Source organism: Rhinopithecus bieti, unplaced genomic scaffold (genome assembly GCF_001698545.2).
Source record: "Rhinopithecus bieti isolate Rb0 unplaced genomic scaffold, ASM169854v2 scaffold_5273, whole genome shotgun sequence".
NCBI classification, from domain to species: domain Eukaryota; kingdom Metazoa; phylum Chordata; class Mammalia; order Primates; family Cercopithecidae; genus Rhinopithecus; species Rhinopithecus bieti.
This window is the reverse complement of record NW_016805057.1, coordinates 334,764-361,757: the sequence shown is the minus strand read 5'-3', so window position 1 is coordinate 361,757 and position 26,994 is coordinate 334,764. Positions and strand designations below refer to the sequence as shown.

The window sequence follows — 26,994 nt, the reverse complement described above, 5'->3', positions numbered from 1 at the left end:
CGTGATCATTGAGTACATCTGAATCACTCCTAGAGTCTATTATGCCTGGGTCTTGTCCACACTTTTGTGCAATAACTAAGAAGCAGCAGCAAATAATGTTCAAAAAATAACATTCTAGACATGCCTAGAGAAATATCATACTCCTCAAAGCAATCATCTCAAGAGCTAAAAGCTTATTCAAAAAAATTCTGATTTTTTTAGTCAAAATATTTCTGTAATTATCTTCAGTGTCTATGATAAATATTTTTTAGTATGTACAATGATGGCACAAATCATTACTAATTCTAAAGCAGTTTCTCAACCCTAGCACTACTGACATTTTGTACTGGGTAACTCTTTGGAGGAAGGGGAGTGTCTTGCACAAGACATATAGGATGTTTAACAGCATCCCTGGCCTCAACTCACTAGATGCCAGTAGCAGCTCTCCCATTCCAAGGTATGACAATAAAAAATTACTCCAGACATTGACAAATGTCCTCTACCAGGCAAAATCACCTCCAGTTGAGAACCACTACCTTAAACTATGTTGTTTATAAATGATGCCTTAGTAAACCTTCCATCAAATAAAGGTTTCAATCTATCAACTACTTATAGTTTATAGTTATTTATATCCTACTACTCAAGGTCATGGCCAAGGTCTGATTTTTCACAAAAAAATATACAACTTTTGGCATAAATGGGTTAACGAGGTCATGGAATGCCCAGATATCTGGCTAAACATTATTTCTGGGCACAGCTGTGAGGGATTCCTAAAAGAGTCTGGCATTTGAATCAGTAAACTGAGTAAGTCAGGAAACCGATCTAATATATTAGGAAGAATTTGCAGAAAAGAATTTAGGCAAATAAAAATACCTTTGGGTAACAGTTGACTGAAATAAAAAGTCTGCTAACTAGAACACTACACTCACCTAAACATCAAGTTTTCTGTGACTTGATTAAAGCTTTATGCTTTAATAAAATAGTGATTTCTTTCTAACATAAAAAGGTAAGCCATAAGCCACTAAAATTTAACTGACTCTAAATAGAAATTTATTAACTTAACAGATAACATGCGTGGAAGTACTCAACGGGTCTTCGCCAAATTTGGAAAACCATTTATGATTAACGCCCATTTAAATGCATCCTACTGAACAGAAAAATCACTGCAAGAGTAAAAATTAGAGTCAGTATTGTCTGGTGCTTTTCAATTTCAATTTCAACTTCATTAGGTTCTAGTAAATTTTTTTATTTTTTATTTTTTGGGGGACAAGGTCTCGCTTTGTCGCCCAGGCTAGAGTATAGTGGCATGATCATGGCCAAGCACTCTTGGCTTCCTGGGCTCAAGTGATCCTCCTGCCTCAGCCTCCTGAGCAGCTGGGACTACAGGCATATGCCACCACACTCAGCTAACTTGTTTTATTTTTATAGAGATGAGGTCTCACTATGCTGCCCTGGTTGGTCTTGAACTCCTGGGCTCAAGCAATCATCCTGCCTCAGCCTCCTAAAGTGCTGGGATTACAGGCATGAGCCACCATGCTTGACAGTTCTCGTCAATTTAAAAAACTAAAGAATGGTTCTCCACTGAACTGATATTTTGGTTACTTGAGTTTATTTCTGGGGTATACTTAAAATTGTTTCAAGAATGTCTACAATAGCCTTATTAGTTCATAAAACTTAAAAAGATAAAACAGTTCATATATACTATCTTTAAAAAACACATTAGGATCCAATCATGTTTCTATTTAACTTGATGTCTATAGCATGGAAGAAAAAACTTTAAACTTAGGATAATCAAGCTATTATATTAAGGTCAGAACACTAATGTGTTGTCAAATAATGGCTTCAACTTTTTAACTATATTTTCTTCTTACTCAACCTTCACCTATGTCCATTCTGCACATACAAAAGGTACGATTCTAAGTAATGAAACTGTCTTGAAATCTGGTGAAAATTAACAGTACTTTGGCTATAGACTATTACAGAGCTATAATAAAGTACATTTCCACTTAGAATAGAAGTAACTTCAGATTAATTAGTCGTATGATCTATAATTGGCTGGTTTCTTATCTGAGGAAAAAAAATAAGTGAAATTTGAAATTCAAATAAAGAAAAAAGGAAAGTTTATTTAATGAAGAGAAGCTTAATACTTTAAAACAAAAATCTGTATAATGTAAGCAAGAGCACTGTGATTTATTGTATACAGGGAAAGTTGATCTTTAGTCTGACTAGATTCCAATAAAACACTTTTTAGGCCGGGCGCGGTGGCTCAAGCCTGTAATCCCAGCACTTTGGGAGGCCGAGACGGGCGGATCACAAGGTCAGGAGATCGATCCCATCCTGGCTAATACGGTGAAACCCCGTCCTCTACTAAAGAATACAAAAAACTAGCCGGGCGGACGAGGCGGCGCTGTAGTCCCAGCTACTTGGGAGCGGAGCAGGGAGAATGGGCCTGAACCTGGAGGCGGAGCTTGCAGTGAGCTGAGATCGGCCACCGCACCCAGCCTGGGCGAAGAGCCAGACTCCTGTCTCACAAAAAAAAAAAAAAAAAAAAAAAAAAACACTTTTTAGTGCTGCTATAATTTTAGGGAACATGATGTGAGTGTGGGAATGAGAATATTCAGGAGTATATTTCATGTTGTGGGAAAAAATGTGAAAATTAAGAAATTTATTAAAATAAAACTCCTCTCATTCAAGACGCAAGTAATTTCACCTGCAAACTAATAGGCTTACCCCAGACTTACTTAAAATATTAACACCAATTTTCTCTCAAAAAATGGTTTCTATTTCTCAAATATGAAAATATGCTTATATAATGCAACTAACATTCCTATTTTAACCTTTAAAATCATGTAAAATGTATACATTTTCAAAAACCAAAGGTAATATGGGCACTACCAAAATCAACTCTGTTTTCAGTGATAAAATATAATACAACATAATACGCATTTTACAAGTAGAAACATTTAGGTTCTATTACTTTACATATGAAGTTTATACTTATTAAATCACTTTAATTCACTCAACAAATATTAAGTGAGCACATACTAACCTCTAAGTATTATTTTTGGCAATGAGGATATAGAAATGAAGAGAACAAAACCACTAACATGATAATAGTAATGACATTAATAATAGCAAGTAACATATATTGCTACTACATGCATGACACTATTTTAAGTGCTTGTCATATATTAACTCACTTAATCTTTATGACAATCTAATAAGGTAATTGAATGTGATGATTAATTTTACGTGTCAATCCATTTATGCCTAGTGTTCCATTATTGGAACACTAAGCTTGTGGGAGTTATTTATATCCTACTGCTCAAGGTCATGGCCAAGGTCTGATTTTTGACCAAAAAATTCGCAACTTCTGGCATAAATGGGTTAACTGGGTCATGGAATGCCCAGCTATCTGGCTAAACGTGATTTCTGGGCACATCTGTGAGGGCTTCCCAAAACAGTCTAGCATGTGAATCAGTACACTGAGTAAAGCAGATGGCCCTGACCAATGTGTGTATCATCCCATCTACTGAGGGCCTGAACAGAACAAAAAGGTGAAGGAAGGTTACATTTTCTGTTTGCCTGACTGCCTGAGCTGAATGTTGATCTGCCCTTGCTTATCAGGTCTTATACGCTGACTGGAGTCAGCTTTCTACCTCTTCACACTTCTGAATTACACCACCAGTTTTTCTGGGTGTCCAGCTTGTAGTCAGATCATAGGGCTTTACAGCCTCTATAATTGCATGAGCCAATTCCTTAAGTAAATCTCATTCTAGACATATCTTCTATTGGTTCAGTTTCTCTGGAAAACCTTGACTAATACCTCGAGGGAGGACTGGAAACCAGTCTCTCTAGTAACAGAGTCTATGGTCTAGGGAGCAAACCAACAATGACAAAGCAAGACAATTTCTGCTAATTAATGTAACAAAGTTTATAAAAAAGGACAACAAACAGAACTGTTAGGTCCAAAACAACCACAAAAAGTATGTGCTTTTTATTCTTGGAGCTTAAAACAATCTACATGTGTGTGGCAGGAATACCAGCTATTTGTCTTTTTCTAACCCTTGATCACAAAACACAAAAAGTACATCAGGGTGACTACTTTAGGTTGCTTGGTAAGGAAAGGACCTTTACTGGAGGATATATTTGAGCCAAGTGCTGAAGATCTGAGGGAAGAGCTTTAGGATCAACAAGCACAAAGGAGGCAGGAGGGATCTTGATGTATAAGAATAGAAAGAAGCCAAGTGGAACCACAATTTATGAGAGAATAGAGTCTCATGAGAGAATCAGAAAGCAGGCAGAGCCAGATATGGGCCACAGGTCATGGTAAAAGTCTGGATTTTATTCTAAGCATGAGAGAAAGCACTGGAGAGTGTTAGGCAGGTAAGTGCCATTTAAAATATAACAAGATCTTACTTGTCTAAATAAATTTGTAAGGTGAAAAAAGAAAATGCTTCTGTGTGATTTATTTTACACCTAGTAGCCTGCTACTCTTTTGCAGCAGGGTAAATACTCCCTGGAAAGGGAATCATTTCTAACTGAACAATCTTACAGAACTAGGAAGACCCTTGTCTGTGGGAATCTTTCAAAAGATCACTCCTCCATAAATACATAATGATACTTGTAAAACAGATTAGATTAAAAAAAAAAACAAAAACCTCATACAAGTTCTAGATAATACAAGAAAATCTTCACTAAAGTACTAATAATTTTGTTCAGATTTCATTTTTGCATGCACAAATGCAGTACGGTTGGCTCCTGAACAACACAGGGTCACACTAATGTGAGTTTTCTTCTGCCTCTGCCAGCCTTGAGACAGCAAGAACAACCCCTCCTTCTTGCACTTCTCCTAGCCTCCTCAAAGGGATGATCTTTATAATGATCCACTTCCATGTAATGAATAGTAAATATATTTTCTCTTCCTTATGATTTTCTTAACATTTTCTTTTCTCTAGCTTACTTTGTAATAAGAATACAGTATATAATACAAATAACATACAAAATATGTGTTAATCAAATGTTTATGTTATCAGTAAAGTTTCCAGTTAACAGTGGGCTACTAGTAGTTAAGATTGGGGGGAGTCAAAAGTTATACAAGGATTTTCAACCGTACAGGGGGTTGATCTCCCAACCCCTTCATTGTTCAAGGGTCAACTGTAATTTCAAAAGTTTCAATTAAAGAATAAAAAATGTTAAAGACAACCCTTAAATTAACCCATCCTTTAATGCTATTCAAATCCAGAATAATTTAACAACTAATACTTTTATGAAACATGGTTCAAGATAAGAGCCTTACACAGACTTATTCAACAACATGGCTTGAACTAAAAACTGTACCTACCAATGTGATCAAGGGTTAGAAAAAGACAAATAGCTGGTATTCCTACCACACACATGTGGATGGTTTTAAGCTCCCAGAGTAAGAGAATCAATATTTAAAATACAATAAAACCCAAATACAACACACACTGGCATAAGACAACTGGCTCCTTCCGCTTGGTGGAACCAGTTAAAGTTACTACTTTCTGCTGGGGATAGGGTAGGGTGGCAAGAATATGAAACAGAGGACCAAACCAGGCCAAAAAACAGCAGGTAATCCAGTTTTGGAAGAGGAAGGTGCAGAAGTCCCCGATCTGCATTTCCCAAACATAATACCTTCCCATATCAGGCCACTGGGTGCGAAAGAAGGGAGATTTCTGAAATTACTGTCAATGGCCTGGAAGTCCCATCTAGTCACAGGAGCCAAAATTCTTCCCATGGTCATTTAACTATCAATGAAAAAGAAAAAAAAAATGCCACAACCTGGCACCAAACCATAGCCAGATTAGGATGGATTTTGACAGTGCAGGTGGGGGCTATTTTATTAATGTCATTATAACACAGCCCTACATTCTTTACAGAATTGACTCCATGTTATGCATTTCTGACTGAATCAACTATTGGAATAGGACTAAACTTCCAACCACCAGCTGCTACTGAAAAACTCTCTGAAAATACTTGAGAAGAGCCTCCCTCAAGTCTCCGATTTAGCAAAGCATGTTGGACAAAAGCTAAAAGTACAATTATTTAGGGTCATATCTTTCTAGATATGATTTTCTCTCCCGAAATCAACAAATTTTCCCAACATCATACCTACTGAAGAGAGTCCAAGCCTTGGTTAATTTCACTAAATGTGAAAGGCTTCTTTTTTATCCATTGTGAATGAATTGTTTTGATGTTTATAAAATGATTTCATTCTTAACATAAGCCTTTCATAAGCTTAGTGTGCAATATAATCATGTTTGGCTATATTACAAACCCCACATATTTGGAAACACTATTTCACACACATACACCCACACCCCACCACATTATTCTACTTGTACTAGCAGAGCTTTTGGAAATATTTTTGCTTACTGCTGCAATACCAGCTTTAGAACAGGTACTCAAGTAACTGTTGAATGAATAAATGAATTAGCACTTTTACTTCAGCACACCTCCTCCTAGTAAGCTTTCTGAGGCCTCACCAGAAGCAGATGCTGGAGCCATGTATGTACAGCCTGCAGAACCATGAGCCAATTCAACTTCTTTTCTTTATAAGTTACCTTGTCCCAGGTATTTCTTTATAGCAATACAAGAACAACCTGATACAACTACTATCAAGTAAAAAGCAGATTTCTACATTCAGGTAATTGTGTTGGTATGATTGTTTTTTAATTAGCTATGCTCTGAGTACTATTTTCTCATTTGGCCACAAAGTCCTACAACCTAGCATTACGATTAAAATATATCCCTGTCAGTAAAATCATACTGAAACCAAAATATCTGGCAGAATGAGCTACATGTAATTGCCAGATGGTTTTTCTGATTATTATCCAAGAAGATTTTGTGTTTAAACCCTTGTTCCTAAAATACTACTAATGTATTACTTTCCTGATTTGGCATGGGAAAGTATACAGAATATATACTAATATAAGTGAGTACACTTATAAAAGCAAGTATTACAGATCTACCAAAAGATCATCATAAATATTCAATTTAGGATTATCTAGACATAATAGGTTAGGAATATTAACACAGAGTATTCCCTTCAAAAATTATCTTTCTGACTAAATACCTAAAATAAACTTAATTTCCCTTTGATTTACAACTCTTCTAAACAATTTACAGGAAAAAAAAAATTAGTTTGTTGGGTTCCCACCATAGTAGGCCCCGCTTACCTTTTCTTTTGCTTTCCCTGGTCAACCACAGGCCAAATATTCTAATGGCAACTTCCAGAAAAAAACAATTTATATGTTTTAAATTGCACACACTTCTAAGTGGCACAGTGAAATCTCCTGTCGTTCCACTCTATCCTAACCTGGACATGAATCATCCCTTTGTCCGGTAATCATACGCTGTATGCACTTGCTCACTGATCACTTTGTAGCCATCTCAGTTATCAGATTTGACTTGCAGTTTGGCAACAACAGTAATTATGCAGTTCGAGTAACCTTATTTTACTTAATAATGGCCCCAAGTGCAAAGAGGAGTGATGCTGGCAATTTGAATATGCCAAAAAAAAAAAAAAAAAAAAGCCATAAAGTACTTCCTTTGAGTTCTCAGGAAGAAAACTGTATGCTGAGGTTGCAAAATCTACAATAAGGAATATTCTATACATGAAATTATGAATAAAGAAAAAGAAATTCATGCATCGTATATACAAGGTTCAGCACTATTTGCCATTTCTGGCATCTACTGAGGGTCTTGGAATGTATTCCCTGAGAACAAGGGGGGTAGAAATAGTATTTTACTATTCTCTGTAAAGAGTAGGTCATGGAAAGTTTATTTTAAAAAAATATTATGGGAAATTGCTATATTTTCTGAAAGCAGAGTAATAAATCCATAAGACTTTTTCTCTGCATAAATGACTAGTACTCAGGTTTTGATCAACATTGCATAAATAAATCAAAGCTGAGTAAAGTTGGAAGACACTGATAACATTCATTTAAGAGCTGAAGTCTCCAAATTATTCAATTAAAAATTAATCACATGATAGAATTTTGTATTAAACTTACAAATACTCTGGGAAGAGCACATTTTTAACAAACTTGACATGCCAATGACAGTTTGGGAGGAAAGTACTCAAATCCTTGACATCAGGTTAGTGTCCTAGGCTTCAAGAATGATTCATGATTCTAACATTTTTTTGGAGATGGGAAAAATCATGAACTTTTCTAGAAGGGTATGGGCACTCTCCCTCACCAAAACACATACACAGGCAAAGTTTTATACATAACTCAAGAAGCTTGTAGACCCCTAAAATCCACCAATGGACTTCGGGTTAGAAGCACCTGATATAGAAGGCCGGACAACTGAGACACAATTATCTATTATGAATCATGGATAATTCAGTAAGCATTAACTGTTACAACTTATTTTTGAATTTGGACAACTGAGTCACAGAGAAAAGCTAGAAGGATTTAAAGTCAGAGGATCGTGTAGCATTGTTGCATCTCCTATGCCATGTGTATGCACACCTATGCCACGTAAATGGGTAACTCAATAGAAAGCCATCCTTTAAGAAATGTAAGCAACCGCTTATATCCAGTAAGCCTAGTGGGTCATACTTGAAGGGGGACAAAAAAAAAACCAAAGCCAAAACCCACATATTTGGAAACACTATTTTACAAACACACACAGACACACACACACACATACCCCATCACTATATTACTTCTACTTGTACTGTCGGATGAATGAATTCGCGATTTTACTTAAGCACAACACCTCCTAGTAAACAAAACACCACTAATACGCCCATTATAACATTCAAAGTGTTTTTAAGGGGCATTTTTTTTCCAAAAGGAATTTAGACACTAAAATTTAATTACATTCCTTATCAATCTGAAGACAATGACAAAGACACTGTTTAGTTTTAAAACTAATACAGGTACACCTCAGAAACATAGGTTTGGTTCCCATAATAAAGCAAATATCACAGTAAAGTGAGCCACAGAAATGTTTTGGTTTCCTAGTGCACACACAATTATGTTTACACTATACTGTAGTCTTTGAAGTGTACAATAGATTTATATCGAAAAAAGTACAGGCCGGGCGCAGCGGCTCACACCTGTTAGCACTTTGGGAGTCCGAGATGGGTGCAACACGAGATCAGGAAATCAAGATCATCTTGGCTAACACGGTGAAACCCCATCTCTACTAAAAATACAAAAAAAATTAGCCGGGCGTGGTGGCAGGTGCCTGTAGTCCCAGCTATTCAGGAGGCTGAGGCAGGAGAATGGCATGAATCCGGGAGACGGAGCTTGCAGTGAGCCAAGATCACGCCACTGCACTCCAGCCTGGGTGAGAGAAAGAAACTCCATCTCAAAAAAAAAAAAAAAAAAAAAGAAAGTATATAACTTAATTTTTAAAATACTTTATTGTTTAAAAAAATGCTAACAATCATCTAAGACTTCAGAGAGTTGTTACCATTTTGTGGGTAAGGGTACTATCTTGATGCTGATGGCTGTTGACTGATGAGGGTGAAGGCTGCAAAAGGCTGAGAAGGCTGTGGCAATTTCTTAAAATAAGACGATGATGAAGTTTGTCACACCAATTGACTCCTCCTTTCAGAAAAGATTTATCTGTAGCGTGTCATGCTGTTTACTAGCATTTTACCCACAGTAGAATTTTCAAAACTGGAGTCAGCTGGGGATGGTGGCTCAAGCCTATAACTACAACGTTTTGGGAGGTTGAGGCAGGAGGATTACTTGAGCCCAGGAGTTCTAGATCAGTCTGAACAACATAGTGAGACCTCATCTCTACAAAAAAATTTTAAAAATTAGCTGAGTGTGGTGATGCATGCCTGTAAGCCCAGCTACTTGGGAGGTTGAGGTGGGAGGATCACTTGACCACTTGATGGGAGGCAGAGGCTATAGTGAGCTGAGATGGCGCCAGTGAACTTAAGCCTGGGTAATAGCGAAACACAGCGAGCTGAGATTGCGCCAGTGCACTTAAGCCTGGGTAACAGCGAGAACAAAAACAAAAAACAGCACACATATACACAAAAAACAAACTTGGTGCTCTCAAACCCTGCTGCTGCTTTGTCAACAAAGTTTGTGACACTCTAAATTATTTGGTGTCACTGTCATTTAAAACATGTTTCTAGCATCTTCACCAGGAGTAGATTCCATCTCAAGAAACCACTTTCTTTGTTCATCCATATGAAGCAACTCCTCATCCGTTCAAGTCTGATTTGAGATTGCAGCAATTCAGTTACATCTTCAGGATCTACTTTTAATTCTAGTTTTCTTGCTATTTCCAACACATCTGCAGTTACTTCTTTCAATAAAGTCTTGAACCTCTCAAAGTCATCCATGAAAGTTGTAATTGACTTCTAACTCCTGTAAATATTAATATTTTGACCTCCTCCCGTGAATGACAAATGTTCTTAATGGCATCTTGAATAGTAAATCCTTTCCATAAAGTTTTCAATTTACTTTGCCCAGATCTATCAGGGGAATCACTATCCATGGCAGCTGTGGCCTTATAAAATGTATTTTTAAAATAAGACTCAAAAGTAAAAATTAGTCTTTGATCCATGGGCTGTAGGGTGCCTTTTGTCTTAGCAGGCATGAAACTATTACTCTCTCCTTACATCTTCGTCAGGGCTCCTGCGTAAACAGGCACATCATAAACAAGCAGTAGTATTCTGAAAAGAATCTTTCTTTCTGAGCAACAGGTCTCAATAGTGGGCTCAAAATATTTAGTAAACCATGCTGTATACAGATGTGCTGTCACCCACGCTTGTTGTTCCACTTAAGAGCACAGGCAGAGTAGATTTAGCATAATTCTTTAAAATCCTAGGATTTTCAGGATGGTAAATGAGCACTGGCTTCACCTTAAAACCCCCAGCTGCACTAGCCCCGAATGAGAGAGTCAGCCTGTCCTTTGGAGCTTTGAAGCCAAGCACTGACTTCTCCTCTCTGGCTGTGAACATCTTGGATGGCATCTTCTTCCAATAAGGCTGTATCAACTACAATGAAAATTTGTTTAGTGTGGTCAACACCAATTATCTTATCTAGATCTTCTGGATAACTTGCCACTGCTTCTTCATCAGTATGTGCTGCTTCATCTTGCACTTTTGAGCTATGGAGATGGCTTCATTTGTTAAATGTCATGAAGTAACCTCTGCTAACTTCAAACTTTTTTCCTGCAGCTTCCTTACCTCTTTCAGCCTCGAAAGAATTAAACAGAGTTAGGACCTTGCTCTGGATTAGACTCTGGCTTAAAGGAATGTTGTGGCGATTTCAATTGTGGCTGCTTTGATCTTTTATCCAGCCCACTCAAACTTCCTCCGCATCAGCAATACGGCTGTTTTGCTTTCTTCTCATTCATATGTTCATTGGAGTGGCACTTTAAATTTCCTTCAAGAACTTTACCTTTGCATTCACAACTTAGCTGACTGGCACAAGAGGTCTAGCTTGCCACCTAAGTTTTCAATATGCCTTCCTCACTAAGCTTAATAACTTCTAGCTCTTGATTTAAAGTAAGAGACTCTTCCTTTTTACTTGAACACTTAGAGGCTACTACATGTAGGGTTATTAGTTGCCTAATTTCAATAACATCTCAGGGAACTGAGAGGGAATCGTTGTGTGTCAGGGAATAGAGAGGCCCAAGGAGATGGTGAGAGACAGGTGACTAGCCAGTCAGTAGGGTAGTCAGAACACACACATTTGCAGATAAAGTTCACTGTTTTATATGGGTGCAGTTCATGATGCCTCAAAACAATTACAATGGTAATGTTGACAATTACTGATCACAGTCCACCATAACAGATATAATAATGATGAAAAGCCTTGAACTATTTCAAGAATTACAGAGATACAAAGTGAACACGTTATTAGAAAAGTGGCACTGATAGGCTTGTTTAATTCAGGGATGCCACAAACCTTCCATTTGTAAAAATACACAACATCTGCGAGGTTCAATAAAATTGGTGCACCTGTAATTTCTTTAGTCAGAGTAATAGAGACAAATGAAAATAACGGCCCCACCTAAGAACCTTGGTAATTAAATTAACTCTTCCTAAACCAAAACGTCTTTTTCCAACCTTGTCACATATGGCTGTAGAACTCCAGTGTGTGCAAATCAGCTATTTATATAATCTTCCAGTATTCCTAGCTCTGTTGTTTCATGTCTTTAGATGAAAACAAAACAAAACAAAACAAAAAACCAAGTTCAGATTTGTCTACATACTAAGTAACAGGTGAGTCCTATGCATACCATTTAGGGATAACTCAGGGAGAAAAACTGGAAAATGAAGGATCAGCCTGTGTAATATTCAAGTCCTCATAATACAAATGTTTTTGCCATTTAAATGATAAACTAAGAATAGGTGTTAAGAACCATCTCTCAGAGACTTCTTAGTCAAAATACCAAAATAAAAGTACAAAGAACCATTAGGGAAAACTAAAGGCTTTACTGATAGAATGTCAATCACCAAAAACATTTACGTGTACTTTTCACAAACACACCTGCTGGACTGAGTAAAATATAGAGTATAGTTTAAAAAAACATACTTAAGAATTGTGAAGGCTCTAGTTAACTGTTCTCTTGCATGCCAAGAAAAACAATTAACAGAGTGGAAGAAAAAAGCAACATATGGAATAGGAAAAAATATTTTAAAATCTTATCTCTGATAAGGGTTTAATATCCAGAATATATAACGAACTCCTAGAACTTAACAGAAAAAAACCCAAATAACCCAATTAAAAAATGGGCAAAGAACTGGAAAGACATTTCTCCAAAGATGATATACAAATGGCCGACAAGCACATGAAAGGATGTTCAACATGACTAATTATCAGAGAAATACCAATCAAAACCTCAACGGGATAACACCTCACCTCAATGAGCTAAACACACCTATTTGAATAGTGACTATAAAACAAACAAAAGCAGAAAATAAGTGTTAGTGAAGGTACGGATAAACTGGAACACTTGTGTACTGTTGGGAATGTACAACAGTGCAACTGCCATGGAAAATAGTATGGAGGTTTCTCAAACAATTAAAAATAGAATTATCATATGATTCAGCAACTCTACTTCTGGGTATATAGACAAAAGAACTGAAAGCAGGGTCTCAAAGGGATTATTTACACATTCATTCTCATGGCAGCACTATCAGTAATAGCCAGGAGGTCAAAGAACCCAAACATCCATCAAATGGATGAATGGATAAATAAAATGTGGCATATACATACAATGAAATATTATTCAGCCTTAAAAAGGATGGAAATCCTGTCACATGCCACAGCAAGAAGGAACCCCGAGGACATTCTGCTAAGTGAAATAAGCCTATCAAAAAAGACAAACACTATGATTTCACTTATATGAGGTATCTGAAGCAGTCAAATTCACAGAAACAAAATAGGATGTTAGTTACCAGGAGCTGGGAAAAGGTGGAAAGGGGGAGTTATTTTTTGATAGATACAGAGTTTCAGATTTGCAAAATAAAAAAGTTCTGGAGAATTGTTTCACAATGTAAAAATACTTAACACTACTAAACTATAAACTTTAAAATGATGAAGATGGTACATTTTATGATTTTTTACCACAATAAAAAAATTCAAATATAAATTGTAAAAGTTAATGCTTACTGAATTATCCATGACTCATAATAGATATTATGGGAATTATTAAAATAAATATACACACTATTGTAAACAAAACTAAAATATCCAATATGCTAATGCCCAAAAGCTTCTGAAAAGTAAATATTCTATATTCTACAAAAGTTAATATTGTTAAAAACATACAATCCTACTTACCTTGGCTTGTCTCTCTTTTCTCTTTGTCTTTCAAAATCTCGTCCTCTGTCCTTTCCATCTCTTGTTTTTTCTTCTATCCTGTCTTTTACTTTGTATTTTTCTTTGTATTTTTTCCCCAGAGCAATATCTTCTGGTATAGGAGGGGGTGGACTAGGAGTACGTGGTCCTTTCTTTTACTTTGGTTGCTTTTGAATTTCTGAAGGTAACACAAAGCTATATCATTAGAGGTTCAAATATGCCAAAAGGATATTTTTTAAAGCCTTCTTAAAAACAGCAGTGTTCCTTTATATTACTTGCCCTTTATTATTTTGTACACTACTAACCAATATCCAGAAGACAAAAAACAGAAATGGGTGAAGAATTAATTTACTTAATACTTATTTTGTTAACACTGCTTATTATTATATAACTTTAAAGGGGCAGGTTTCTGAGAAAAGACAGAGGTTAAATAGGAAGACACTTTCAGAAAAGATAATAATACAATGACCGTTTACATTTTTTTTTAAGACATGGAAAAGTAGACAAAGAAAGCAAAAATTACCTATAATTCTACTACTCAAGGAGAACTATTTTCAACATCTTGAATATTTACATACTTTTGCCATATATCTTTCTTTCTCTATCTACTCATTTAAAACTGGGTATTCAAATGCAAAAGAATGAAGCTAGACCTTTATATTGTACCAGATCAAAAATTAACTCAAAATAAAGACCTAAACATAAAAGCAAAACTATAAAATCCTAAAAGAAAATATAGAAGAAAAGCTTCATGACCTTGGACTTGGCAACGACACCAAAGGCACAGGTAACAACAAAGCAAAAATAGACAAATGAGACTACATCAAATTTTAAAACTTTTGCATGGCAAAGGACACAATCAACAAAGTGAAAAGGCAACTTATAGAATGGGAGAAAATATGTGCAAATCATATACATATATATATATATAGTCACAACTATCTTCTCTCATCGTTGGAAATGGGTAACTCTATGTGTGTGTGTGTGTGTGTGTGTGTGAGTGTGTTACACACATTCATGGAATATCCTATTACAATATTATGTAAAATTTTAAAATACTGAACATAGACATAGTGCGAGCATCTTTCTGTAACATAAAGTAGCTTCAGATGGCTCATGCCTATAATCCCATCACTTTGGGAGGCCGGCGGGGGAGGGTTGGGGGGGTGGATCACTTGAGGTCAGGAGTTCGAGACCAGCCTGGCCAACATGGTGAAACCCTATCTCTACTAAAAATACAAAAATTAGCCAGGCATGGTGGTGGGTGCCTGTAATCCCAGCTACTCAGGAGGCTGAGGCAGAAGAATCACTTGGACCCAGAAGACAGAGGTTGCAGTGAGCCAAGACTGTGCCACCGCACTCTATTCTGGGTGACAGAGTGAGACTCCATCTCAAAATAAAACTTTTTTTAAAAAGCAGATTTAGGTAATCATTTTCATTGACTGTATAGAATTTCCTTGAAAAAATGCTCCAAAACTTTTTAAAACAATTTCATAGTTCTTCAAGTGGCTTCCAGTTTTCATCATTATTTAAAAAACACAATTACATCATCTACAAATGAAATACCAACCATTGTCAGTATATATTCATCATAAATCTTTGAATCTTGTTTAAGAAATTTTTACCAAGTCTGAGGTCACAAAGATGGTCTCCTAAAATTTTGTAGTTTTGCCTTTCACATTTGTCTTTTATCTACTTGTAATCGATTTTGGGTACAGACTTTGTTCTTTAAGTGCCTCTTTTTGGCAATTTAAGTAATTTTAAGTAAGTGTCCCATACACATTCAAAACTGGCTGTCTTTGCCTCTTAACAACAGTTTTATTGGATATAGCATTTTCATGTCAAAATCCTTTTACCTCAGAGCTCTAGTTAAAATATTTTGTAACATTTAACGTTGCAGGTAAGAAGTCCAAAGAAAATCAAATTTTTTACTATTCAGGTAAACTGGTTTTTCTGTTGGCATGCTTATGAACATTATACCTTGAAAATTACTCACTGGAAAAAGATTTTCACTAAGTCCAGGTATTTTTAAAAAATCTTTTCCAGCACTAAATGGACTGTTTCAATCTGAAACTTCAAACTTTTTACTCAATTTCTTCTATTTTCGTTTCGTAACTTTTCCTCATGACCCAAGTCTCTGCAGTTCTCTTTATTATACAGTTACTGTATCTCTTGGATCTCTCCTCCATGTTAGATTTCTCTGTCATTTCCATTTTTCCTGCTTTTCCAGGATCTTAAATCTGTCTTTATATTCAGTAATTTTTAAAGTAAATTGCTAATTCTAAATTTGGCAATTTCATTGTTCCGCTATTTTTTGATTTCTTCTTTTTTTTGGAGACGGTGTCTCGCTCTGTTGCCCAGGCTGGAGTGCAGTGGCACGATCATGGCTCACTGCAGCCTCGACCTCCAGGGCTCAAGTGATCCTCATGCCTCAGCCCCCTGAGTAGCTAGGGGTACAGTTGCATGCCACCACACCTGGCTAATTTTTGTATTTTTGTAGAGAGAGGGTTTCACCATGTTGTCCAGGCTGGTCTCAAATTCTTGGGCTCAAGTGATCTGCCCACCTCAGACCACTGCACCTGTCCTGTTATTTTCCATTTGAACTCTTTTCTCTTTTAAAATATTGTTGTTCAGGCTGGGCGTGTTGGCTCATGCCTGTAATCCCAGCACTTTGAAAGGCCGAGGCAGGCGGATTGTGAGGAGGGGCAGGAGTTCGAGACCAGCCTGACCAACATGGTGAAACTTGCCTCTACTAAAAATACAAAAATTAGCCAGGTGTGGTGGCACAAGCCTGTAATTCCAGCCACTCAGGAGGCTGAGGCAGGAGAACCACTTGAACCCGAGAGGCAGATGTTGCAGTGAGCCAACTGCACACCAGCCTGGTGACAGAGTGAGACTCTGTCTCAAAAAAAAAAATAAAAAAAATAAAAAAAGTTGTTGTTCAACCTGGCACCAACCAGATCCATAAACTGGCTCATCTGATCTGGTAGCCCCCACCGAAGAACTGACTCAGCACAAGAAGACAGCTTTGACTCCCTATGATTTCATCTCCGACTTGACCAATCAGCACTCCCAGTTCACTGGCTTCCCCCAGTCTCCCTGCTACCCCGCCACCAAGTTGTCCTTTAAAACTCTGATCCCCGAATGCTCAGGGAGACTAATTTAATAATGAAACTCCAGTCTTCTGTAAAAATATAAAATAAAATAAAAACACAGTGTTCAGTTTTTTTCCCCATGATCAACTGCTTTTGTCCTCTAAATACAATATCCTCACAAACTGCACTAAACTTATAATTTATAATTTAAGTTTGTTCCTGTTTACTGTATTAACGTTTCCGTGTAAGCCATCTGCTCAGAGTGTTCAGTCTGGTACTAGGTTTGTAACTAGCCCTTTTCATACATATGGTAAGTTTTCACTATCTACTAATTTCACTATCTACTGATATTTATAAATGAGGACCTAAGCCTAAATCCTAGAACTTATTTCCTATCATGCTGAATTCTCAGGTCCCAAGAGTTCTTAGCTATATATATATATATATATACACACACACACACACAATAGTACCTACCTCAAAATTGCTGGCAATATTTTAAAAGCACTTGACTCATAGTGAGCAGTCAGAAAATGTAGCTTTCTTAGTCCTCATCCCTATGTCTTTTTTTTTTTTTTTTTTTTTTTTGAGATGGAGTCTTGCTCTGTCGCCCAGGCTGGAGTGCAGTGGCCGGATCTCAGCTCACTGCAAGCTCCGCCTCCCGGGTTTACGCCATTCTCCTGCCTCAGCCTCCCGAGTAGCTGGGACTACAGGCGCCCGCCATCTCGCCCGGCTAGTTTTTTTTTTTTTTTTTTTTTTGTATTTTTTATAGAGACGGGGTTTCACCGTGTTAGTCAGGATGGTCTCGATCTCCTGACCTCGTGATCCGCCCGTCTCGGCCTCCCAAAGTGCTGGGATTACAGGTTTGAGCCACCGCGCCCGGCCCCTATGTCTTATTATCACTGATAGAGTTAACCATGTAAACAAGTAGGAAATTACCAAAATATGATGACTAAATTTATTTTTCATCCTTGTCTTCTGCCAACCACCATATTAGTCACATATCTCATTGCATATTCATGAGATGACTCAATCTTCTTATGCACCCTAACAGATATGTGATAAATATCTGTATTTCTGGATATTTTTCTACTTTAAAGGTAAAAACGAATCAATAATTGGCATCTGTATCAAAATTATCTTTTAAAATTTCATGATTAAACAACAAAGGAATTCATGACACAAACTGTTTTTGCATTATCACCTATACTAGCAGAGTGTTTACCAAACTTTTCTTCTGAGCACAGTGGTAAACCATACTATCTGCACTTTGTTGAAATTAAGCATGGCCAAGTGACCAAGATCTGGCCAAAGGAATGTGAGTGGAAATGATGTATACCACCACTTTCAGGCCCAAATCTCAAAGGACTCTGATATGCCAGGCAATTGCAAACTATAGAGCTAAATAACTGTAATACTCAGTTTCCATTTTTCTTTGTACATTCCACTCTTTGGTTTCCTTGAAAACCCAAGAAAGTGGAATCATGCTCAGAAGGAGCCGGGGTTACTCAATCTCCATGTATAGGACAGCCACCTGTCAATCAGAAACACTCATTTTGACTTTATGTGAGAAATAACCTTCTGTTGTGTTAAACCACTGACATTTTGGGACTTAGCTATAATCACAACCCGGATTGTTCTAATATACTTACTAAAGTACAGAATTTCTTCACATTACTATCAAAATTGTATGTGGTTAGAAAACACAATTACGTTATAGTGCTTTCCGACTGAAGAGGCCAAAACTGGTTTTGTGTATTCTGAAATCAACAAGATCTTCAACATTTAAAAAGTCAACTCATTGTTGTTCCAGTGCCACAGAGCCTACTTCCGACTTGTGGCAAAGAGCCCATTGGTCTACTTTTATCAGTTTTTAATCCTTTCTCTCTTCAAAACTATTGTTTTATATTAGCTTTTGACACACTTAATATTCTCTGTACAAAGAGCTATAAAGAAAATTCACCTAATAAAACTAAGATTACAATGCAGATGGACAGAATAGGTAATATATTTATGATTTTAGATTATACCATATCTCACATATCAGGACAAATCTTCCTATCAGACTATATCTCAAAATAAATGTCAAACAAAGAAAAGTGCCAGCTTTCAGGGAAAAGTGTAAGTTTTAATTTGTCAGTAATTATATCTTTCCATTCGATATGATAATCTAGTAAGACCAAGAAGTTTGTTTACCTGATTGTCACACCTCAGTTGGCTGACATTGGTTGAAATACTCCACTGAGTTTTAACTGAAATTCTAATCCTTACATGTGCTTAGTATGTTCCTAGTTGATAGCATGATCGAGCAATAAAATTAAAAGATGATTACTTGACACACTCTAGGCAATGTAAACTGCATAGCTAAAGAAATGGTATACTCAAAAAAAAAATGCTATACTCAATTCAATATTTTCTTTGTATTTTTAATATACTGTTTCCAGGTCCTTTTGCTTTTATTATTAAATTAATGGTGCATCTTAAAGTCAACAACATAGTAGAATATAAGAAATATAGTAATTAAACCAGTGTGAGTGATTATTTATGACAAATAATTATAATAGGATGAGTTACTAATAAAGCAGTAAAAGAGACTGTACATAAAAGATGAAACTAACCCTTTGTCTAGTTATCAAAACTTTCTATGAAAATATTAAGTTTCAAATATTCTATAAACAGAACAGATAAGAAAAGGAAGAAAGGGTATTTCTAGTCTGCAGTTTATCGGGGAAATGAATAGAATTGAGGGAAAGTTACATAAATGGTTAGCCAAGAGGATAAGAGCAAGTGGAGTGGATGCTATCACTCTCTGTTCATTCAACTTCTTCAATATCCCTTTGCAATATTTACTCAATTGCATGAACAAAGGAGAGGATCAACTCAACTTTACTGAGTGCCTTATTACAACACAAAGTTCTATGCCAAGTAGGCACTATGAGAAGACAGAACTATGAACAATCAAGATCCCAATCTTCAAGGGGCTTAAATTTAATAAAGGTTGTACAACGTAAGTCACAGCTGAAATATAATGCAACAGGCAATTAATATCAACAGGGAGGTACAAGCAAAATCTGACGGGTACATAAAGGGAACAGAACTTATGTTCCATAAAGAGAAATGGGAAAACTTAGAATTTGAGCTAGAGATTGAAGAATTGAGGGTAGAAGGGGTTAGGTAGGAGGAAGCTGGACAAAAACTATTGACAAGAAAGAAAAGACCAAAGTGTAAATGTCATTCTATGGAATCTGAATTTCACTGTATAGAATGAAAACCACTGAGTTTTCAATGGTATAATAAATTAACTGGAATTGTCCTTTTAAGATTTCTCTGACAGCATCTATAAAATAAATGGGTTGAGGCAGCTGAATGAAAATGTTTATGTGTGTGTGGGGGGTAGAAACTAAATAAAGTCAATATAGTTAATAGGATGATATAATAATCTAGGCAAAAAGTTAAGTAGAGTCTGAAATAGGGTTAGTCTCTAGAAACTACAAGGAGGGAGATAAATACGAGTTTCATTACAGGTTCAAATAGGGCTTGTTAACTGATGAAATATTAGGTAGAAGATATTTTTAGTTCTTTTTTTATAAGATAAAACTAGGGTATGGACTTTAATTAAGATAAAATACAAATAGTTCAGAGTGACATTAAATGAAAATGTATCTTCTCCTTATTCTTAGTCCCTGAATATAATCGTTTCTATTTTTACTTCTTCAACTGGCTTCTACAGTAATTCTAATTTATAAAGAATTCAATCTCTTGATAACACATAGAGACAAAAATTTTTTGTGTATAATTGATAGCAGTTTAAAAATCGGAAACAACATAAATATTCAACAGAAAAGTAGACAAATTTATAGTATAAATAGATGAACGAACTAAGGTTACATGTATCAATATAGATAAATATAAAAAATGTTAAGTGAAAAGGCAATGTGCAGAAGGTTATGATATATCCGTATTACAATTAAATATATGAAAGCAATACTATACACTGCAAAACACATATTAAAGTATAAACACATGCACAAGTATCACAAACACCAGATTTAAGAGAGGAACAGGAAATGTATCTTTTATTTTATTTCTTAAAAAATAAAAGCTCTGAAACATATGAGGATGTTACACAGATACTTGTTTTATTGTTCTCTATAACTGTCTTTTAATTGAAACATTTCAAACTTCTTTTAGAACAAAAAAGCTTACATTAAATATAAAATGTATTAAAACTATCCTTCTATAACCTACTAATTCTTTTTAGTATCACTTCAGAAAAAGCTATTTTCCTCTGACACTGTTTATCACCCTACTGACCTCTGCTGGTCCAACAGGGGAGAAGATACTGCAGATGTCTTCCTATCTTTCTTGCTAGCTGAAGACGATTTTGGGCTTGATTTTCGCTTCGGAGATTTGCTAGACTTTCTTAGAGAAGGTGATGGGGACAATTTTGATCTAACCACTTCTGGTGAAACCTTTAAAAAAAATTCAGTAAGTCAATTCAGAAATTCCTCCACTAATGGTACAACAAAGCTTACAGTATTTTAGAATCACACCAAACTTCAGATTAAAATTAAATATTATTGTTGGGTACAGTGGTTCATACCTATAATCCCAGTTTTTCGGGAGGCTGAGGTGAAAGGATTGCTTGAGGTGAGGAGTTCGAGATCAGCCTGGGTAACATAAAAAAAACCCTATCTCTTCTACAAAAAAAAAAAAAAAAAAAAAAAAAAGACATGGAACGTGCCTATGGACATAGCTATTAGGGAGGCTGAGATGGGAGGATCCCTCGAGCCCAGGAGTTCAAGGCTGCAGCGAGTGCCACTGCACTCCAGCCTGGGTAAAGAGAAAGATCTCATCCCTACAAAAAAAGTTTGAAATAAAAATAAATTATAATAGCCACTATCTGTTGATATTAGTCTGACTCCTGAATCCATGATTTTAAGCAATATAACTGTTCTAACATATACCAGTTTCAATTAAGTAAATTAAAATCATAAAATTTCAAAATCTCCTCAGAAAAAAATCATAAATTATATTTAAAATAACTGTATCTTCACTTTTTAGAAAAGAAACAAGGTATTCTAGAAACAGCATGGGCCTGAAACAGACATATGTAGATTCAAACCCCATGTTACATTAGCTGGTGACTCTAGGTAACAAACTCTCAGCTTTGCTCACCTATTCAATAACATAAATATTTGATACTTATCTAATAGAATAATGTGAAGATTAAATGAATATATATGGAGTAGTACATATACAGTGGGTTGATCAATATATCAGTATGCTAGTATAATTTAAGATGTAGCAAGAAGTTGCATTATCCGATCAATACAGATGCTGCTATTAAGTACTAACATATTTATTGCAATAAATAGCATACCTCCTTTTTAATGATAATTTCTTCTCTCTTCTCCATGTTTTCTTGCTCCAGCTTCATTAATTCCCTCTGTATCTTCTGACGCTTCATTTCCAATGACAATTCATGAACATAATCATAATTAATATCTCCATTGTCAGAATCTTTAAAATAAAATTGCATTACTGTTATAAACTAGTAATAATTATCTATGCCAAAAATCATACAGACTTTTTTCAACTAATTTCTTACGCAAATCTAAACGGCAGAGTCTTTCATCAGAATGACATACTTCTAAAAGATAAAAGAAATAGATATCATTTCTATAAAGGATTAAAATCACCATGGTTGATTTCTTCAAGAAAAGCCAAATACTTTTAAAGTTTCTGGGTTTTCTGGAAATAATTTTGGGTTGTTGGAAGCTGGGTTTTTTGTTAGGAGATGGAATATTAAAAGACAAAAGGCGCTCAGCTGCATTTCTAAGCCTTAAAGATACCACAGCCTTCAATATTTCATGCTGTATATGATGTGACTCATTATCTCCTTGATTTTCCTAAAGACACACTACTAAAATACATTATACAACGTGAGGTTATATTACATGTGCAACATTGCTTAATAGGCTTGTCAGTTTTAAAATTTGTGAGACAACTGAATAACATCAAAAACTAAAGTAATATTAGTACTAATGTGTACATAAAATAATTTTTAAAAGATTTATAACATTTTCTTCACAAGTGATTTGTACTATTTCCTTAGATCACAAACGTCCATCTCAATGGATCTGATGCCATATTTCTATTTCCATTTAATATTTTCTGATAAAAAGCTATGAAGATTGGTTAAAAAATCAAAAAGGAAGAGTGGTGTGCAGATCTATTTCATTAAAATATGTAGAAGTTACTGGCACTAGCACCCAACCCCATCACCCTCATCTGCCAGAAATGCCCAGGAGCCTAGAGGTGGGAATTTCATTGACCACGGTGGACTTGACTGATCACAAACTGAGATGCCTTCTCAAGCTATACTTCTAGCACTTTAGATCATGTCTTAACCTTGGGTAAAGAAATAAAATGAAGAACTAAAAAGCAACAAACATAAGAAGTCCTACTTGACTGCTTAAAACCCATGAAAATGAACATCGCTGTTATATATTGCTCAAATACATTAGAATGACAACTATTCATTCATGCTTGGGGACTGAGAGGGTAACCATATATATTCACTACCTGTGTGACTAAGCTTGATATACTCATCTTATGTTGGAGTACGATGACAATTTCTCAGTAAATATATGAAATAGGCTAAATCATGTTTTTCAGTCAGAAAGCAATTACTAAATAATTAACGGCAAGTACTTTTCACTAGATAAAATGAAGATACTGAATTTAATTAAGTGAATACTAGCTATCTCCAGTTATTTTGTACTCTATTGAGATACTTTACATCGGTGAATAATAGGAGTCAATGACCTAGTTTTATTATGTTCTTAAATTCAATAAAATTCCATAACCAAAGGCTCAGGTAAAACAAAGGAAAGAGTAGTTAATTGAGAATGATGAACAGTGTTTCTGAAGCTACTGTGTTATCAATAATGCACTGCCAATCTAAAAATTCGCAACTGGAAATATCACCAATATAGAACACATAAAAACCAGCTTTCAGTTCTCAGTCTTCAACTATCCAACCAAGGGGGAGAGGCCTGAGCAGTTAAAATATATTTCTAAGTCAGTCGGGCGCAGTAGCTCATGCCTGTAATCTCAGCACTTTGGGAGGCCGAGGAGGACGGATCATCAGGTTAAGAGATCGAGACCATCCTGGCCAACACAGTGAAACCCTGTCTCTACTATAAATACAAAAATTAGCTGGGCGTGGTGGCGTGCGCCTGTAGTCCCAGCTTCTCAGGAGTCAGAGGCAGGAGAATCGCTTGAACCCGGGAGGCGGAGGTTGCAGTGAGCTGACATTGCACCACTGCACTCCAGCCTGGCAACACAGCAAGACTCCATCTCAAAAAAAAAAAAAAAAAGTCTAGTCACTGTAGTAAACATAACTAATATAGTTTGCTCAAAAGAAAAGCTCTCAGGTCTTTATTCTGAAGATGCTTATTTTATGCATATAATAAAAACTCAGATGTTTTCCTAACCTGTAAGAGATGGACTACAAGACAGGCACATTGCAACTGACAGTATTTTGACAACAAAAGAAAAAACAGGAAATACAAAATCCTGTTTTGTACTCAAAAACAAGAGTGTGGAACAAGTTAATAAATTTAGAAAATGTCTCTCATGTGGCTTCAGGTTATCATTACAATTTTGCCTTATAAAAACTGATTCACATAAATGATTCTAAGTCATCAGAAAATATTAAGTATAATTAGAATGGTATATTTAACAAGGTAGATATTTTAAGAATATACAACAGAAAATATATGTAACACAAAAGAAAAGGTTCAGATTCTTTCTATATATTCTTACTAATTAACAGAACAGGCAAAGGATATTACAAGGCAATTCACAAAGAGAAAGAAATGAAGAAAGTATATACATATTTTTTCATGTATTCAGGAGCCATTTTTTCTAATTATAAAATTAATTGTTGGTAAAGGTACAAATAAAGGACATACTCATTCTCTGGTGGTAGCAATGTAAACTAGTACATCTATCTTGTAAAATCATTCGTCAATATGGGTAAAAGCCTTAAGAATATCAATACCCTTTAATACAGCAACTTCTAGTAATTTATTGCATAAAAATAATCATAGATATATAACAGGTTTATGTATAAGGATTAAAAACTATAAATATTTGTGAATTGCCTTGTTATACCATTCGAATTACATTTAACATTTTCCCAATGAGTTAGAATCATTTATGTGTATCAGTTTTTAAAAGGCAATTGTAGCAATAACCTCAAGCTGCCTGAGACGTTTTCTAAATTTATTAACAGATTTCAGACACTTGTTTTTGAATTCCATTCTATATTTTGTACTTTCTGTCTTTATGATACATTCTCATTGCTAAAGTCTTAAATAATTCTGAATACGCAGAGTAAAATATGAAATTTCCCTTATATTCCTCCTACAGCCATCCTTATGCCAGTGATAGCACTACTAACAGTTTAGTGTCATATGCATGAAAATAACGTTTTACATTTTTCCCTTTAACATTCAACACTGCCTTATAAACAAGATCTTTCCAAGTCATAAAGTTCAACTATCTTCATTTTAACGCCTGCAAAGCATTTCATTCATATGATCATACATTATCATAGCTTACTTAAAGGGTTTCCTTCTTAAAGACAGATGAACTGTTTTCAATATTTTGATGTTAAAAACAAGACTTATATGAACATTTTGATATATACTTTGGTTCTACTTTGGTTCAAGTACAAGTATTTTTCTACGACATTATTTCTCAGACTGCACTGCTGGACTGAAAATAAGTATAATTTCTATTTCTAGTATCACCAAACTGTATCCCAAAACTGCTTTACCAATGTAAACCCCTACTTGAAAACAGTAATATTCTTCATTTCTGCCAAACTGATGGGTGAATAATCCTAGCTCTTTATTTTCATCAATATTTCCCTGCAGTAAGATTGAGCATTTATTGGCCATTTCTATTTCTCCTGTGAGTTACCTATCCGATACATATATATTTTTACTTATTTTTTAACTAGGCTGTCTTTTTCTTATGTATTTGTAGAAACTCATTATGTCTATATAGTGTCTTTATTAATGCTTACACGTTACACGTGTCAAGTATTTTAGCCTTTCATCTGTTTTTAACTTCTGCATTTTGTTACACAGAAACTCCCAGTTTTATGTAATCAAATGTTTGTGACTTCTGGGTTTTATGCCCTATTTAAGGAGGATGTACTAACCTCCAAGATTACCAAAATATTTTCACACATTCTACTGCAATGATACTTCTGCTTTTTATGTTACTTCACTGGTCCTTAAGAACACATGCTGAGCAAATACAAGAAGTTTAAGGAACCAAACAAAAACCACAGACTTTGGAATGGGGACTGGAAATATAGAGAGCAACCAGATAATCAAAAGTTTTATAGTCATAGTTAGAATTTGTACTTGCTCCTTAAGGCAATGGGAAATTAGGGAATTTGAAACAGGAAAATAAAATGAACATTCAATTTATTCTTTTAAAAGACTGTTCTGCAATTCATAGAGTGGCAGGAAATACTCACAATATATTTATATATCTAATAAAAATCTCATATCCAGAAAACATAAAGATTCCTCTAATTAACAACAACAACAACAACAACAACAACAAAAACAGGTAACACAATAGAAGAATGGCAAACATTTGGAATAGACACTTCACAAAATAGCATGCACGATGGTCAGTGAACATGTGAAAAAGTTTTCAACTTCATTAGGGAAATGCAAACTAAAACCCCAGTAAGATATCACTACAAAATTTTAGAATAGCTACGATGAAAAAGGCAAAAATACCATATGGGTAACTGGTACAAACATTTTTGATTTGAAACTATCTACTAAAGAGGAACTCAATGGCCCAGAAATTCCACTTCAAACCATAAACTCAAGAGGAATGGGTATGTGTCTGTACATGTTTACCAAAAAACATGTTTAAGAATAGTAACAGCATCTTGTTATGCATAATAGCACCAAACTGGGAATTACTTAAATGTTCACCAACAGTAGACTAAATTATGGCATGTTCATACAATAAAACACTATATAGCAATAAGAATGAATGAT

General features: G+C 35.4%; 2 protein-coding genes across 7 annotated transcripts in view; both read right to left on the bottom strand.

Annotated features, from left to right (window-relative positions):
* Window positions 1–26,994, bottom strand: part of LOC108528945 (zinc finger CCCH domain-containing protein 13) — a 102,497-nt gene that overhangs the window by 33,957 nt on the left and 41,546 nt on the right. For 4 of the 5 annotated variants that reach the window (XM_017870956.1, XM_017870958.1, XM_017870959.1 and 1 more), the window contains exon 1: window positions 13,776–13,967. The exons of the other annotated variant lie outside the window; for it this stretch is intronic. The gene's annotated coding sequence lies outside the window, so the exon portion shown is untranslated. Of the gene's footprint in view, window positions 1–13,775; window positions 13,968–26,994 lie in introns of those variants that run through there. 5 annotated transcript variants of the gene reach the window in all.
* LOC108528948 (zinc finger CCCH domain-containing protein 13-like) overlaps window positions 21,006–26,994 on the bottom strand; it is a 47,867-nt gene continuing 41,878 nt past the window's right edge. For both annotated transcript variants that reach the window (XM_017870964.1, XM_017870963.1), the window contains exons 6-7: window positions 22,272–22,411; window positions 21,006–21,360 (exon numbers count right to left, since the gene is read on the bottom strand). In XM_017870964.1, the coding sequence (XP_017726453.1) occupies window positions 21,190–21,360; window positions 22,272–22,411 (311 nt within the window). In that variant the 3' untranslated portion in view covers window positions 21,006–21,189. The remainder of the gene's footprint in view (window positions 21,361–22,271; window positions 22,412–26,994) is intronic.